At 38.0% G+C, this 16,543-nt stretch overlaps 1 protein-coding gene across 5 annotated transcripts in view; it reads left to right on the top strand.

The window, feature by feature from the left end:
• The window catches only part of PIEZO2 (piezo type mechanosensitive ion channel component 2), a 287,338-nt gene that overhangs the window by 156,928 nt on the left and 113,867 nt on the right, over nucleotides 1-16,543 (top strand). For all 5 annotated transcript variants that reach the window (XM_066183542.1, XM_066183552.1, XM_066183579.1 and 2 more), the window contains exons 6-7: nucleotides 11,428-11,638; nucleotides 14,241-14,454. In XM_066183542.1, the coding sequence (XP_066039639.1) occupies nucleotides 11,428-11,638; nucleotides 14,241-14,454 (425 nt within the window). The remainder of the gene's footprint in view (nucleotides 1-11,427; nucleotides 11,639-14,240; nucleotides 14,455-16,543) is intronic.

Here is a 16,543-nt window from a genome sequence, read left to right as displayed (position 1 = left end):
TCTGCATCAGAGTAATCTGTTAACTTTTTAAAGATTGAATGAAATGGAGAGTGGAAAATCAAATACCAATTAAACACGTTTTTCAAAACTTCAGTTTTCTCTTTCTAGGTGTCTGCACCTAACATCCTGGAATCATTTCTGCTAGTTAGGAGGAGGAGGCAGAAGCAGCTGAATCTGCTAGGAATATGTATTTGGCAGGACTGACTGCAAGGAACCTAATGCATATGCAGATTAGGCCACTCAGTGTCTGAATTTGGGAGAATGTTGGCATGGTCTAAAATGAGTCCAAACTGTGTAGGTTTCACATAATTTTCAATTCTTTCTTGATTGAGTACACTGGAAAAGGGAAGATTTAGTCAGTGACCAGTTCTTTGAATTCTGCATGAGCTGTCTGATGCCTGTGGTTCTGTGTTGGTTCAGCTCTTTAGTGATGCTGTAACTCCATTGAATTAGAAAACACAAACTGAGTTGCAGCAACAACTGTCCTACAAAACGACACTTCAGGAAAAATGCTGAGGGAAATAGTCCTGGATTTGTTAGACCAGTCCTGTAGGCAATTCTAGAGTTGAAGAGCTGCCTGCTGAAAATTCCTGCCACTAGTCCTTAGAAATCTGTGGTAGGAGATTTTGTTAAGAATGCATCAGCTGGTTTAAACAGCCTTAGCAGAACCTTCAAAGAGGTAACTTTTCAGGTTGATAGATGCCTAGCCACAGATGGTTCTATAAATCAAGAAATCAGCACTTCCAAGCCAAAGCAGTGCCTTGCTGCTTTACCCTCTTGCATTAAATTATTTACATTGAATGATTCTCAGATCTCTTTGCTTTGTGGGAGAGTGAAATACTACCAAAATAGGCTTAATTAAAGAAGAAAGGTTAATCTATTTGCTCCTTCCAACATTTCTGTATAGGAAAACCTGTTAAATAATTGGTTTAATACTGCTAAAATTGACCTTTTCAAAGGTCTGTGTGAGCCCATCACATTTCAGTTGATATATGGGCATGCTGTAAAAATGCCTCCAGCTGAGCAGCAGGTTGTGTGCTGTGTTTTGGTGTGGCAATAGCCTCGAGAAACCAGCCATGATGGATCAGATTGCTTGTGGATTGAGATGCAATTCAAAACAAGAAAAAGTATCAGAATCCAAATTAAGAACAACAAGGATTCATTGAAAAATGGATGTCTTTCTCCATTACGCTGCATCCAATTTTAAGGGAAACAGATCTCCATCTGAAAAGTTTATTCTACAGAGCAGAACTGGGGGAGGAGGCTCTAAGGCAGTGAGACTCTCAATTATTTGTAAGTAACACTATCCCAGGAATAAGCAGAGTGTGGTTTTAATTAACAGTGAGTCATGGAGTAGGAAGGTCTGCCAGATACCAGGCTGCAGTCCAACTCATTACCACCCCTAAATGGTTGCACACTTGGAGCAAACGTGTCTGCAGGCCTTTTTATTAGGGCTCAGAAAATTTAAAGCAGGTGAATTCAGCTGGAGACAGGCCTGGCCTGCAAATGCCGAAAAGCACAATGCCAGTCACAAGGTGTGAAAGGTGGAAGAAAATAAGAAACAACAGTTAACTCTCAGTTGCAGTTGAAAGTACAATGTTTTTGATTTGGAGCAGATGGTGGTTTATGTGCCAAAATGCAGATACAGTATATACAGTCTGATAGGTATTACAAAGGATGTGGCTTTTTCTTGAGACTGTGGATGAATTGCTTAATGATTTAAGTGACAGTGGCAGGAAGGAAAATCCTTCTGCAGTTGCACAACTTAAACTTTAGAAGAGGTGTTGATCTTAGTTGAAAAAAACCCCTGTTGTAGTCTTCAATGCAACTTCCTCCCAAGGCACTTGCTGCCTTGCTTATTGAATCTTGTTTCTCATGCGTGCTGTCCTAGAAAGCAAATAGGACAATTAGGTTTTTACTTTGTATCATAATCTGAAGCAAGGTTGATCCCAAATCTTCCACCCATCCTCTTTTCTGCAGAAGTCAGAGATTTGTTTGAGAATCTCTAAAGGGAAAAAAAAAAATGAAAAAAAAAAAAAAAGGAAATAGAGTTTTTTTTTTTTTTTTAAATAAACTAAAGTTTGAGAAGACTGTGAGGAGAGCTTGGCCTAGAGTCAAGATACTGTGCTGGAATCAGGAGGACCAGCATGGTGCTCACTTTGGCCACAAACTTGGTTTGTGTCCTCAAGTCTATTACTTCATCAGTCTCTCGGCTCCTGTGTCCCTTGGCACACAGAAGCAGTAAAAATGCTTGGTTCCCCAGCTTTGTCCTTCTAAGCAGTGACAGGCTGTTTGACTTCCTCCTACACTGAGCACGTAATGCATTGAGAGCTCTCATTTGGTCCAGGTCCCCAAATGTAACTGCAGTACGTTCCATACAGGACAGAACAGACAGGCTTTGAGAACTGCCCATGTCCCGTGCCTTGTCCAGGGACTTTCTAGCATGGGATTTACCTATTTAGACCGCTCTCCTTATCCTGAAAGTAGCTGGTACCTGCTGGAGAGGGACAACAGCAAATTAGAGAATCCCTTTTTGCAATGTTACAGTTTATCCTGATCTCTCCTAGTGTGAGAATGACTTTAATCCTAAAACATGTGGTTTCAAGTCCCTTCCAAAAAAAAGTTGTTTATAATTATAGCTGCTCTGAATAATCTTGTTAAACATGTAATTACCCAGACTCTTTTAAAACCTCATTAATTTCTTGGCTTCAGTGGCGTCATGAAGCAAGGACTTCCACAATTTAATAAGTGCTGTTTGATTTTATTTTGAATTTAGCACTCTTTAATTTTATGGAAGGTCCCTTGTATTACATGTTATAAATCAGAGTGAGATGGTATAAGGGAAATCAAATGTATTTATTATCTTCTATATTTGACCTTTTAAGGTTTTTTTTAAAAATTTCTCATTTTAGTTCTTTTTTCTGAAGAAAACTTTAGTTCTGCAGTCTTCCTTTGAGCTACAGAGATTATCAGTTCCTCAGTATTTCAGGCAAGGTCTTACTGTTGATTTAATAATCCATGCCATAATACTATCATTTAAGTTCAGAGATTTTAGCGCTGAGCAATTCTACCAGTGTATCACCTACCTATGTGTCCTGCGTAAGTGAACACATCTGAGGAAGGTCTGATGTCCCAGTCTTTGCAGTTGCATTCTTCTTGCCCTCAGATGTAACCTGCTTTAAGCAGTTTACAGTGGTGGCCATGACCCTGTCTAGAGGACCATCCCATTTTTCTTGAAGCCTGTGATGGGTATATTTCTCCATAGATGATTTATTGCTTTGTGTTTGTGTCTTAATATAATTAGATTTTACCAGTATCAGCCATTCATCTGACTTGATTAGCTGTCATTGACATGGGATGCTTTGGCTCCGATTACGCTAAACATCTACTTCCCATATGCAACTCCTCTTTCAATATTTGCTTTTCTTCTGAGATAGAAAATTATTGCTGTTGTGGGAAATACTGTGGAAAAAGAACTTCTTAGAAAGGGTTGGAATGTTTTGGCTTCTTTGAGCTTACTGATGACACTTCTATTATTTCTCATCATTTTTCTTCTTGTTGTCCATATTAAGAACAGCACAAGCTCACTTTTTCTAATTGGTTATTAATGTTTCTCTGGTTCTGACCTCTGGAGAGCTGGTCAAACCCACTAGGTTTTTGTGTGCTTTGAACATGGTATAAACAGGATTTAAAACTTTCTTTTTTTTCCCTGCAGTTTAAAAAGAGTAGATGAGTCTCCCTTATCTCTTTGCTTGTGATGTTTGTAGTGGTGAAGTTTGCCAGACCTTACACAGCTGCCTCCCTCAGTAAGAATTCTAATGCGTCTCATATTAACAAGGGTCAAAAGTTCACAAGTTACATTAGCCCCTTGGTTTGATGCACATGTCTTTGGATAAGTCTTAACACAAATACGTAATTATACTCCAGCAGGCTGCAGCTACATGATGTTACATAGTGCAGTGCGTTGTGTGTTACCAAAGGCTATCAGCCTTCTGGGCAGAAAACTTCAGTGTGCACCTGTCCTGTTCTGGGGAGAAACATGACAGGATGCAATTCTTCTTGTGGCAGCTCTTCACTGGGGTTACTAACAGTTCTCTCTTACAAATTTTGAGATACAGAGTTATTAACCCGGAGATTAAAATCCTGGAATACTGCTGCCTTTGGATGGCCGAAGTGATGAATGACATAGTAGAAGGAATCTCTTGGCTCACGGAATTCAGTCTGCTGTTACTTCAGGCAGCTGTATCACACAATTCCTTCTGGAAGGTAGAAAGCACCATCTTGAAAACAGGGCAGTTTTCCTTCATCCCGTTGTTTCAGAAATGACCCTGTTCTGTAATTTTGCTTTTCTGGTGATTAGAAAACATCTGATTTCTATTGCACATCTACTCATGGCTCCATTATAACTTTTTTAGTTCTTCTGCTCTTTTGCTTCAATACAATGTTTCCTTCTCTAGAATTAATTTCTCTCATAGACTGGGAGAAAACCTCCACATCTTTCTCTAAAGGTTGTTCTGCAGGACAGAAGACAAGAGACTTTGGTCCTCTTGTACATTAGACATCCCATTCTTCTATTCTCCAAGAAGCCTGAGGTTCTTCAGGTTGGTACTGGAGAAGTGCCCAAGTCACTTTGGTTTGCAGATAACCACAGCACCATGGTTGGGCTGTTTATTCTCCTTCTTAGCAAGATGCATACTGGTCCAGTACATATATTTCCCGGGCCAGGAATTTCTCCATATGGGTGCTGTGCATACCTGCCCTAGCTCTGCTAACTGGACTGTGCCTTATAGTCATAACCCAACTCTTCCTATTTCCTGTTCACTAAAAAATAAGTGTTTAATTGTCTCAGGACAAACCACTGAAGTCTGCCTGTGAGTTCCCCTCTCTTTTGCATTTGGCTTCCGTGCCTGACAACCTTCTGAAGTCAAGATGTGAAACTGTATTTCAGTATTGGCCCAGTGAGTTGTGTGCTGAAATCACTCAGTGTTTGCTCAGGTGTGATGGGTATTTTGGGAAGTGAAATAATCTCTGGTTCTCTCAGTACAATATCTATTGTATACAGGATTTAATGAGTTGTCTTCCTGTTATCCTGATTCAGGACTGTCCTTGCTTTTATTAATTTTTTTTTTATTTCCTTTCACTGGCTGAATGCTTCTATCCCTATTATCCTTTTTTTTTTTTTCTTTTTTAATGAGTTACTCTTTCCTATAGGAGATTTTACTGTGGCGGTGTATGTATGGCATTTATTACTATAAAACACTGCAAACACACTGAAAGTTATTTCTGATCTACATCTGTCTTTCTGTGTAGGCCTTTAACTCAAGCTTTAGCACACTTAGAATGCACCTGCAGTAAAATTTTTCAGTAAAATCTATATGACTTATAGTTAGTTTAGGATTTTATTTTCAATGATTCAACTGAGTAATATAAATTATTCAAGTAAACTGCTTAAATTCCAAGATGCATCTATCTCATTAGTGTCACACCTTCCAAAATGTTGGCTGCAGTCCCACACTTGATTAGTTCAGCTCATTTAGCACGGTCTTCCCCTGAAGTGACACAGTTTCCCTCTTCTATCCCTGCCTGCAGCCCACAGCCCCCTCTCCATGCCCACCCCCATGCGTGGGTAGCCCGGTGTTCCCCTCCGGCTTTCTGTAGACCCCATGTACCTCACACACGATGACCTTAAAGAAGATCCTCTTGCTAAGCAGCCCCATTTCTGTAGGAATCAAGTTCAATGACATGTGGGAGTTGTTTATGTGGGAATGTTTGAATCTATTCTGTGGCAGAAAAAGGAAGGACATCCGCTTCTCACATGCTGATGGCTTTCAGAACTAGAGTGGAGTTCTACGCTTTCTTGCAGAATTGAAAATTCAATAAATGATTGTTCTAACATGGTTTAGTATTGACCACAGGTTAAAACTACAGTCATTTATATCACATTAAGGGCTTGCAGTCCCTTTGATGGTAAAAGAAGTAGCAACTCAATTTCTTTTCCAGCTTTCGTGCTCGCAGCTGGGTCTGTCTAAGGAATATTGTGTTGTTTTGATTATTTTTTCTATATGCACTTTTTATGTGCTGCTTCTAAAAACGGATAAGTAATTAATTCTTCCTACTGCTGCAACTATCTTATATTTAATGATAAAGGTTGAAGATCTTTTTTTTATGGGGGGAAAGAAGGGTTTTAGACCAAACTTCTTAGTAGGAACTCAATCATGTTATGAGAGGTTGAATGCAGTAGCTATGTGGCTATGGAGGCAATTGAACTAAGTGTGAGAGGAGAAAGAGTCTATTTCTATTGTTCTGCTGGTATAATTGAATCAAGTAGCTTTTCTCAGATCATTCCTAAACCAAGAAGCTCATTACAAGGGCTTTTTGAAATGGGAAGTCCAGAAACTTGGGCCTAGTGGCTTTAAGAGACTTAGATGTCTAATAAATTGTATTTGTGTTACTCTACTACAGGTATGGAATAAAAAACTCTGATTAGAGGTAAAGAAGTAGTTCTAGGTGGTGTTATCTTGAGAGAGTCACAATTTTACAGAGGCAGTGTCAGCAGGATGGTGTGACTGTGAGTACCAGGGCACACAGACTCTGGGGGAGCATGAAGACAATCCGGCCCACTTGAGGGAATCTCATGTGGCTATCATCAGCAGGGGTTAGAAGTCTGTGCTGAGGTCTGGAATGCTACAGCTAGAAAAGTGTAACATTTCCACTCTTCTCTGTTTGTTTCGTGGCACTGGCTGGGAGGAAATGTCAAAATACTGAAAAGATGCTATTTTTACAACATTTGTGAGCCAAGTGGAAGGAAGAAGCACCTGAACTCCCACAGGAACTTACTCTTGTGACCTTAGCAGTGCATGCTTGAGAGGTCCCAATAACTAATGCAATGTATTCATGGGGATGGGAGTTATGAGACTTGCATCCCCTTAGTTATAATAATCCTGGCTAATTGAATTTTGTTGCTGTCAGTATTTGAATTTTTGAAGGGTTTTATTTGTGTCCCCCCTAGAGTTGAAAAATCAATAAATGAGCAAATTTGTGTTTACAGACACAGTATTATTAAAAGTCAGTACAAAGCAAGGAGTGCTCTGAAGCAAAAATGGAGTTTAGGTTAGAGTTAAGGCTTCCTGTTAGTAAATACATCTGTGGGACTAGAGGATATCTCTGTGCAGTAGTGTTTATACTGTACCAGATGAAACATTTAAAAATTGGATGTTGAAAAAGCAGCCCCCAAAGTAGCTAATGGACATTCTGGCCCTGGCCACAATAGTAGCTGCCATAGCTGCCACAGGAGCTGTACTGTTTCCTTGCCTGTTCTCTATCTCAATTTGGCAGTTTAAAAAAGTGTTGTACAATAAATACTCCAGGGACTTCCACATGATTGCTAAAAAACCTAAACTGCATTTAGTTTGTTTATAAAAAGTCCTGGGGCCCTGCTCTGCAGAGCAAGGGTCATGGAAACACATGTTTATGGCTTCACAAATGCTCTATACTCCTTGAATGGAGAAGTTTATTTGATTTAATCAGCATCCACAGGGATCCTGTAATTGCATAATAGGTAATTTATTATGGAAGTAAAAGTATTTTTCTAACTGTAGCCTATGTAGCATGGGTTTGTAGCTTTAGACTAATCCACATAGTAAAAAAGAGCTTTGCAAAGCAGTCTGACTGGAGCAATGGTGTTCTGTGATGAGCGCATGCTTGTATGGCTTTTTAATCATCAGAAAGTGTTAAAACAACAAGCACATTATCACCATGTTGAATGTGAAAACTGTTCACTGTTTGCCTGCCTTCTGCAATTTGAAGTGCTCAGTGTGAGAAAATGGAAAGCCAGCCCAGATGATCCAGTCAGAGGGCGGTGAATATGAGAGTGGGGAATCCAAAGTTTGTCTTTTTGACATACCCTGGAAAATGGCCTTTCATCTACTTCAGCAAAGGAACATGGCCTTTCATCCTGGATACTGAATTAAAACCAGATATGTTTGGGTTTTTTTTTAAAAAAGAAAGTAAAATCAAGCCTAGAGCTGTTCAACTGTTATAGTCTTTGCTGATATAACCATCAACTGTGTCATGAAACCTGGCAATTCTTGCACAGCCATATCATTGATATTTCTGGCTGTCCTGAAAAGCTGCAAACCACCATGTATCTGTTCTGAAAAGAATTCTGGGACTCCATAATATGGTTGTTGATGATGATCCCATTTGCCAGTTTGTCTTCAACTGAGGAGAGCAGTTGAAGAACTCCAACTCCCAACAGACTTCAGCAGTTTTAGAGGGAAAATTTGGGAAATCAGTTTGGTATTTCCTGAGGTTCAGAATGCTGAAGTTTTCTTTCCAACAACCAGTGACCTCAGTAACACCAGAAGTAGGTTGTTCTGCATTTCCTGTGAATGTTTGTGACATCTTAATTTTCCTGCTGAACTTGGAGTTCATTTTTTTGTATCTAAATAAAAGCTAAAAAACAAGGAACGTTAACTTCTTTGGAAACCCAATGACTTTGAAGCTTTAGCTATGCTTAAAGTGTATAAGTCTCAGTCCATGGAGACTTTGGACCATCATCTCCTTCTCAGCTTCAGTTATACCCTGGTCCAGTAACATATCCTATTCCCTAATGCTTCTCCCTGGGTGTGCTGTGTTACACGTGTCAGTACTAGTTTATTAATGCAGAACTCTCAAGGCAAAATGTAGCTTAAAGGTTCTTTAGAACAATGAAGCAAGATTAAATAGTCTGGTAAAGTTAAAAAATTATGGTCCCTAGTTTTGACATAAAATCCAAATATCTGTTTTGAGGAGATCATGGTGTGAATTTGGGCATTTAGCACCTGAGGTTAGGAAGGCAGGTAGGGATGAGAGACAGAAAATTATATCAAGTCCCACCTTTCACTGGGATGTTTAGTGTGGTTTCCTTACTTCTGTGTCCTTTTTATTTTATTGCTTGAAGGTATTGTGTGTTTTTCTCCAATTTTATACTTAAAAATATTGATTATTTTAATTTTCCCCAGGAACATTTTTTGCTTGCTTGGAGAATATTTTATTATTTTCTTTTGTGACTCTTCAGACTTTTATTTCCTGTTCCTGTCTATGTGTAATTCATAGAAATCAGCAATTTTAAGCTGTAACAAATATATGAATCCTATCTTCCTGTTTAACATAGTATTCAAAGAGAAATGAATCCTGATGCCCTGCCATGTAGTAATTTATTTATTTTGAATTGACTTCTATACGCTTTTTAAGTGAGTCTATGTTTTAATGTATTGTTATCAGCAACCCGAAGGCAACAAGGGTCTCCTTCACACAGATCACACAGATGTTTAGTAATTGTGCCATTTCATAATCTTTAAATGTCCATTAGTCTCACACATTCTCTCTCTTTTGGATATGGACACTATTGAAGGTTTCACTGTTCACTGGTCATGTTAAGCTCAAGGCACAGAGCACTAGAACCAGTCCAGGAGAAGTAGGATTGGACCCAAAAGGACTAGAAGAAGGGCACATTAATCTAGTATTTGTGACACTATCAAAAATGATCATAACTTTTGCCCTTTGTTCAATTTTCTCACTGAAACCGCTCTGGTGGAAATTAGGGCAGAATGTATTGCTGTGCCTACTGTCAGCATTCTTTCTGAATATTTGTTTCCTATCCTTGGGATAGGAGCTCAGGTATGAGCAGCAATGATGGAGAGACAGAATGAATGCCTCTTTGTACTTCTTGGCTTGAAATGGGATAACTGCATGTTTGGGCTGCCATCTCTCTATTATTTTGCACAAGGAGCTAGTATTATATTTTGAGAGCTGAATAGGTGAACGGTGACAATAAGAAACCAATTAAAATTCTGCTATACCCCATATAAAATATGTATTGCTAGTGAAATAGCAGAGTAAGTCCAAGAGAAATGTAGATTTCCCAGATCAGCCCTGCTGTATTTATTACATATTTCATTGTGTGTAAAATAGAGACTTTTTAGAATAAGGAGGTTTCTTTGCGGGTTTGTTTGTTTGCTTGTTTGTTTTCCTGGGCATTCACAACAACGTTAATGCTCTGAAGTAAGAGGAGAAAGCTGACAATAAACTTAGAGGTGAAATGAAGGAGTGAAGGCATCTACAGGGAATTTTGTTCTTTTGGGAATCTACACGATGTAACGGTACAGAACAATTTGTTTAAGAAGGCTGAGAGTTCATTTGTTCCTACTGCAATCTTATCTGTCAGTATGGAATTTTTTTTGCCAAAGGTCACCAATAAAGATAAAACTGCTATTCTGATGAAAAGTACCAATAATCTCTCTTTTTAACTTTCACACACAGTGATAGAGTTTGGTCTGAACTAATGTTAGCTAATACAGGTCTAAATTAGTGCCAAAAAAGCTATTCTATATTACACCAAATGAGAACCTGGCTCAAAACTCTTACTTTTTTTTTTTTTTTTTTTTTTTTTTTTTTTTTTTTTATATGCCCCTACATTTCCATGAATGACTGATTTTTCCATAAATTGTATCTTTGTGTGGGCCTCTTACTGATCCTGCAGATTCTCACTGTGGGTTGATGATTTAATCTGCATCACTCAATAGTTGTGTGTCTTCTGGTCTCCAAGATACGATGGAGACTTGATAATGAAGACCAGTGCCAAATCCTAACAAACTGCTCAAATATGATGGGCCTTCCCACGTTTCCTTCTTTCCCTTTTTCCATCGTATAGCTCTATGTCACTGGCCTCATTGCCCCTGCTAAATTGTAGTAGATCACCCAAGCTTTCACTATGTCTCTCTTGCTCACATTTTCACCTTTTCTTTCACCATCATTTGATCTCTGCATTTCTCATTCTCTCCCCAAGCCTCTGCTTAGTCTGTTTTTTCTCTCCCAAATAGCCCTTTAGTCACCAATGAGTTATCTGTCCATTCATTTCAGTCCTTGTTGCCCTGTTCCAGATCACTCCTACTTGCCACATTTAGGTTTTGCATTTAGAGGAAGGGTTGATGAAAAATGAGTTTGGAAAGTGAGATCCATTGAGCAATATCAACCAGGGATTGCACTTGTTGGAGCTTACAACTGAAGCCTTTGAGGCAAAGAAAAGTTTAAAAGATATTAGATAGCTAGATGCTTATCTTTCTAAGAATGCTGAACTAATCAAACCGAATTTCATATGTAAATAAGCAAGCAGCCTGTTGTGCACATGTGGGAGGACTGCAGCCTTTCCCAGAGACCACCCTTAATATCCTTTTATTTTGAGACAATTCTGAAGTGGGAGCCATCAATGTACATCTCTAGCTTTAGTACCTCTTTCATAGCTCTCACTGCCTGGCATAATCAAAGATTGTAAGACTTCATTGTTAAATAATATATGCGTGGGTTTTAATTTCAAATTACTTTGCATCTCTCTCTTCTCTCTCTCTGTTTTTGCATTCTGTTTTTCTTTCCTTTCTTCTCCTTTAGGCTGTAAGAGAAAAATTGGAGCCAGATGATGCTTTGATGTATGAAGAGGATCTGGATGATGACGACTGTGGAGAAGCAGAATTTGAGGAGACCATGAAATTAAAACTGCTGCGTAGAATTGCCTTCATAGCATCCAAACTGAGAGAGTTTATTGGCAATATGATAATCACCACTGGAAAAGTTGTTGTTACAATTTTACTTGGTTCAGCAGGTTGGTGTATTTGAAAAATTTCCTGAGGAGCCCATTAGATTATGCGTTTAACAAATGAGTTTTCAGCACTTTGGCAGCTGTGGGAGTAACAATGGAAATTTTTAAGGGAAAAGAAATTGCTGCTGATTTTATTAAATTAACTCTTTGGCAGGCATTAGAATATGCTGAGTTGCTTAATTTTTTTGTACTGATATTGTGTGGCCTTGTCATTCCATTTATGATTTTCACAGTTGCTCTTATAACCAAATGGTGAATGGGGGGCATAATATAAATGACTATATATATTGTGTGTATATATATATATATATATATATATATATATATATATATACACATATTTATTTATATTAGTGAATTCATAGGTTTGGTTTCACTGGTTCTAAGTGTAAAAAGGAACTGTGCTCACATAGCCTTTAAAAATACGTTATTTGTTTGACCATGTAGTGTGTAAAAAGAGGGATAAGCAGACTTCCTGTTGTTTCTTTGTTTAGTTGGTAAGAGTAGCTTTTTTGATGTTATGTAGCCTACCTTTTTATAAAACATTTGATTTAATATCACATAATTTGTTACAGCCAGAACAGAAGTGTACATAATGACTGTAAGTTGTAACTACCGAACTCAAAATTAGATCATGGAATTAATTAGCATTTATCTGCCAACTCACATGGTAGAATGGAGTGATACATATAAACATTACAACTTAACATATAAGTTACCAGTATATGAAGTATAAAACAGCATACAAAAAAAGTTTGATACTGAATGATGAGTATTTAAGCTGTGGCCGTTATAGTAAGGCAGGTTCTTTCATTAAGGCAAGATTGCTAAACAGCCTGACATGTAGCCAAATGGAAAGTAATAATTCTAAAAAGAGAAAAAATATGTGGGCCACCATAGGGCCTGTCACCAGGGAAGAGCGATGTCATTTAAAAAAACCCAAATAAACAAAATCAAAAAGTCTCATGTCACTCTACGTAGGTGAACATCATCCATGTTCAAGGGGAAGCAGAGGGATTGTGCAGCAGTGGCAGGGGGCAGTTTCTTCTGAATGGTGATGGGCAGCTTGCCTGTGGAGCTCCAACACAAGCCAAGAAGTAGGAGGTGTTCAGAGTAGAGTTTCAAAAAGTACTTGAGGTCTGAGAAGCCTGTACTCCAGAGAGAGACCCTGAGCTTTATAAGTTAAATACTTCCTTACTTACCATGCCAAAAAGATGAAGAGTGACTTGACTGCAGCCCGAAAGAACTGACAAAGATACAAAGTGCTTCCATTTTTTTTAATCTCATCTAGGAGAATTGATAATAGGAGCGAATAGTTAAGTGGTAAACCTAGGCAATTTCAGACCAGAAATGAATTTTGTATTTTTCACAGCCAGAGTAACTGGCAATAATAACAAATAACTTACAAATAAATACTTATTTTAGGATATCATGGATTCTCATTCTCCGGAAGTGTTTGAATAAAGACTAAGTGTCTCATTGTAAGAAGAAAGGAAATAGTTACGGGCTGGAGGCAGAAATTGCTGGGTGAAGTTTTACAACGCCATAGGTGAAAGCTTAAAATAGGATATGAAAGTGAAGCTCAGGCAAATGACTGTGGATGTGAGTCCTTACAGTGCCTGGACTCAGCTCAGAGAGGGACCAACCCTGGGAACACTGCTCCCAAAAAACACATCAAGCCAGCACCTGTTGAGCTGTGGGCCACCACGAGTCTGCAGGTCTGTCCTGAGGGAGGTGGCTCCTAGACATGTACTAGTTAAAAAGCTTAAAAATAACTTTAAGCAGGGGCCCCTGCTAGCTCTTGCATTGTTGCTTCAGAGAATCCACTGGGCTGCTGTGCTGGCTGCAAGCTCTTATGTAATTTTCTCATCGTTGCCACTCTTAGACATGAACGTCTTTCCTGCTTTCTAGCTTATTTTTGCAGGCTACCAGCAGAGCATCGAGTCCCCTTCACCAGTTGGACATTTTCTCAAGTGGCATACTCAGCTACATGTGATAAAGCAAAAACAATATACAAGTGTGTGACAGGAGAGTCTTTTTCATATGCAAATCACACATTTCTAGGAGTTAACAATTTTTAAAATCAAACATTTACTGATTATTCTTTAGATTATATGCAGATCTCTTCGATAAATGAATCAGGGTCTTTTTGTTTTATTTTAATATGTCAAGGTATTTCATATCTCTATGAGAAGGCTTTTCACTGTTCATCCACCATGCCACTTTATCACCTTATACTCAAAATTCATACACTGGTGGTCTCAGACAGTATAAGCTGCTCTTGCAGCCACTTCCTGTTTTTCTCCATGCTCTGTGAAACATCTTTACAAAAAGAAAATTCCATCTCAGAGGAAAGTCTGGAGAGTGTTGTGTTCTAAGTGCTGAGATATGGCATAAGTGAACTGGACAAAGGAAAAAAAATTTTAAAAAGAAGATCCTTCTCTTCTAGTCTCAAAGTTAATAGCAGTCTTTAGAGCTAATTGTAATAATAAGCAGAAAACTAATCAGATTAAGTTTTTTAATACACATCTTGTCAAACTTAAGGTTTTAACAAATGCTGGTATTTCCAACTCTTCTCCAAAACTCCATGTTTTTATTTTTACAGGTATGATGGTGCCATCTTTGACCTCAGCTGTGTATTTCTTTGTGTTTTTGGGCCTGTGCACATGGTGGTCCTGTTGCCAAGCGTTTGATCCGCTGATATTCAGCTGTCTGTGTGTATTAATGGCTATATTCAGTGCAGGACACTTGATTGGACTTTATCTGTACCAGCTACAGTTCTTTCAGGAGGTTGTTCCACCAAAAGATTTCTATGCCAGGTGAGAGAAATTCCTTTCCTGTTTAATTGTGGGCACATGAACACAATGCGCTGTGATCACATGTTGATGCAAATGATCTTCCACGTAAGGCTTTGAGAAATTTTACACATAACTTTTTATTCAGTCATGAAAGAGTCATATCATTTTACATGGAATAGTTTTGAATGATAGAGTGGTGAAAGTCCTGACTGGGTAATTGCTGAGAGCTGGAGCAGGTTAAGAGTGGAAGGTGATTTTTGGTTTTGCTCAGAGTGCTCCTTGGATGTGAGTGTTAATGATTTGGCTAATGCAGGAAACAAAGGAAATAGATGGCAACATTGATACAAGGGCAAGTGTACGCTTGGTTCTTTGTAGAGGAAAATAAATGCTCTGATGTCTAATATAGTGTCTTAACTGGAGCAAAATGCTTTTGTGGTGCCATTCTTGTGTATAGAGGCGGAGGGCTGCTGAGGTCCTTCATGTACTGTGCATCTTAGGTGGTTGATATAAAAATTCTCTCTGGTCATGTAGAATCACATGGAACATGCTGATCTCCGTACCAACAGCTGCTTCACTCAAGTATAAAAGCAGCATTTCTAGTTATTTCTGCAGTAAATATTGATGTGCTGTGATTTACTGACCCTTTAATTTTCTACAGACTGTAATCTAAAATAAGAAGTAAATGATGTATTTTACTAATTACTATTTTTTTCTGCTGGATTATGATGGCAAATTGGTTTTTATGGCATGTATTTTTAATGCTGTAGTAATCCTTACATTAAACTGAATGTGAGCATTAACTTTATTTCTAGTAAACCTATTGTTCCTTTTAACTATTATAAGCTGAAGGTGAAAGGAAATTAGAGGTACTGTGGAGAATCAGTTATTTATCTCTCAATGCACTATTAAAAGCAGTAAAATTGAGCTGTCTAGCTACAGTAGCTGTTACTTTAGTACTTATTTGGACATTTTATTTAATGCAGGGTAATAGATGTGTGTTTTGTGATATTGGAATTGGTGACTCGTGGAGTCTGATTGGGAGGGCATAACATTACCTGAAAAATCAGAAAAACCTCCTCAGTTTAGGTTCTTTTGTGCCACCTAGAGGTCGAGATAGGAGAATGGATGATTTTTAATGCCAAGAAGCTGAAATGCTCTGAACTTCCTTAAACCTTTTATATTACTTCCTCCATATATTAAGAAAATAAAAAGAAAATGGCTTCAAAATTCCCAACCATTTGGCTTTGAGATATCTACACACAGTTTTTAGCAACAGTCAGCAATAACATTTTGTCAAGGAGAAGAAATACATGCTTCATACAATTTAGCTATATTATGTGAACTTTTTTCATATGCATAATTTGTGAAGTCTGTTTTCTCTTTTTAGTATTTTTCTATTAATTTTAAATTAATTTATTTTTTATTTGTTTCAATTAATTTAATTTCAACACAATTTCTGTTTTTAGTAATTTCTTTTATTGTAAATAATGTGATTCTTCGTTTTATGACAAAATTTTGCTCAGTAATAATATGGCACTTTAACTTAGTCATTAATTTTTGAAATTAAAAAAATCAAGTTGCCTCTGCCTTGGTGTAGAAAAAAAAAGCACTGTCAGAGCTTGGGTTAAAAGAAGTCCCAGCACTGAGCTTCACAGTATGTACTGACATCTTTGTAACCAAAAAAAAATTATGTTACCTTCCTGCAGACTTTCTCTTGAACTGGTACTGTTGACTACTCTGCCTTTTACACATGAAATCATGTGAGGGACTGATGTTCCAAATAAAGTGGGAAATTATGTTTGAATGTATGCAACAACGTCTACCAAACGTACGCACAATGGCAGCAGAAGGAGCGGTATTCCTTGTTTGTTTATTTCCAGGGTTTTCTACTGTGGATCTACTTTGATCTCCTTTCAGGGAGATGTCTTTGAAGAGCATCAAGACAGGTTTTATCAGAGCTTGGAAGTGAAAATCTTAGTGTGAGAAAAGGCCACTGATGATTTTTAATGATCGAGTCGAGCTGATATGTAAGCAGTGACTAGAGGAGGAAAAATGAGATATGTATATCGGAATGCTGCAGAAATAATATTTTAGCATTTTTCATCCTAGA

The sequence above is a fragment of the Chamaea fasciata genome, unplaced genomic scaffold (assembly GCF_029207755.1).
Source record: "Chamaea fasciata isolate MVZ Bird 193981 ecotype frontalis unplaced genomic scaffold, bChaFas1.0.hap1 SCAF_1, whole genome shotgun sequence".
NCBI lineage: Eukaryota > Metazoa > Chordata > Aves > Passeriformes > Sylviidae > Chamaea > Chamaea fasciata.
The sequence above is the reverse complement of the archived record's forward strand: the minus strand, read 5'-3'. Positions and strand labels throughout refer to the sequence as shown.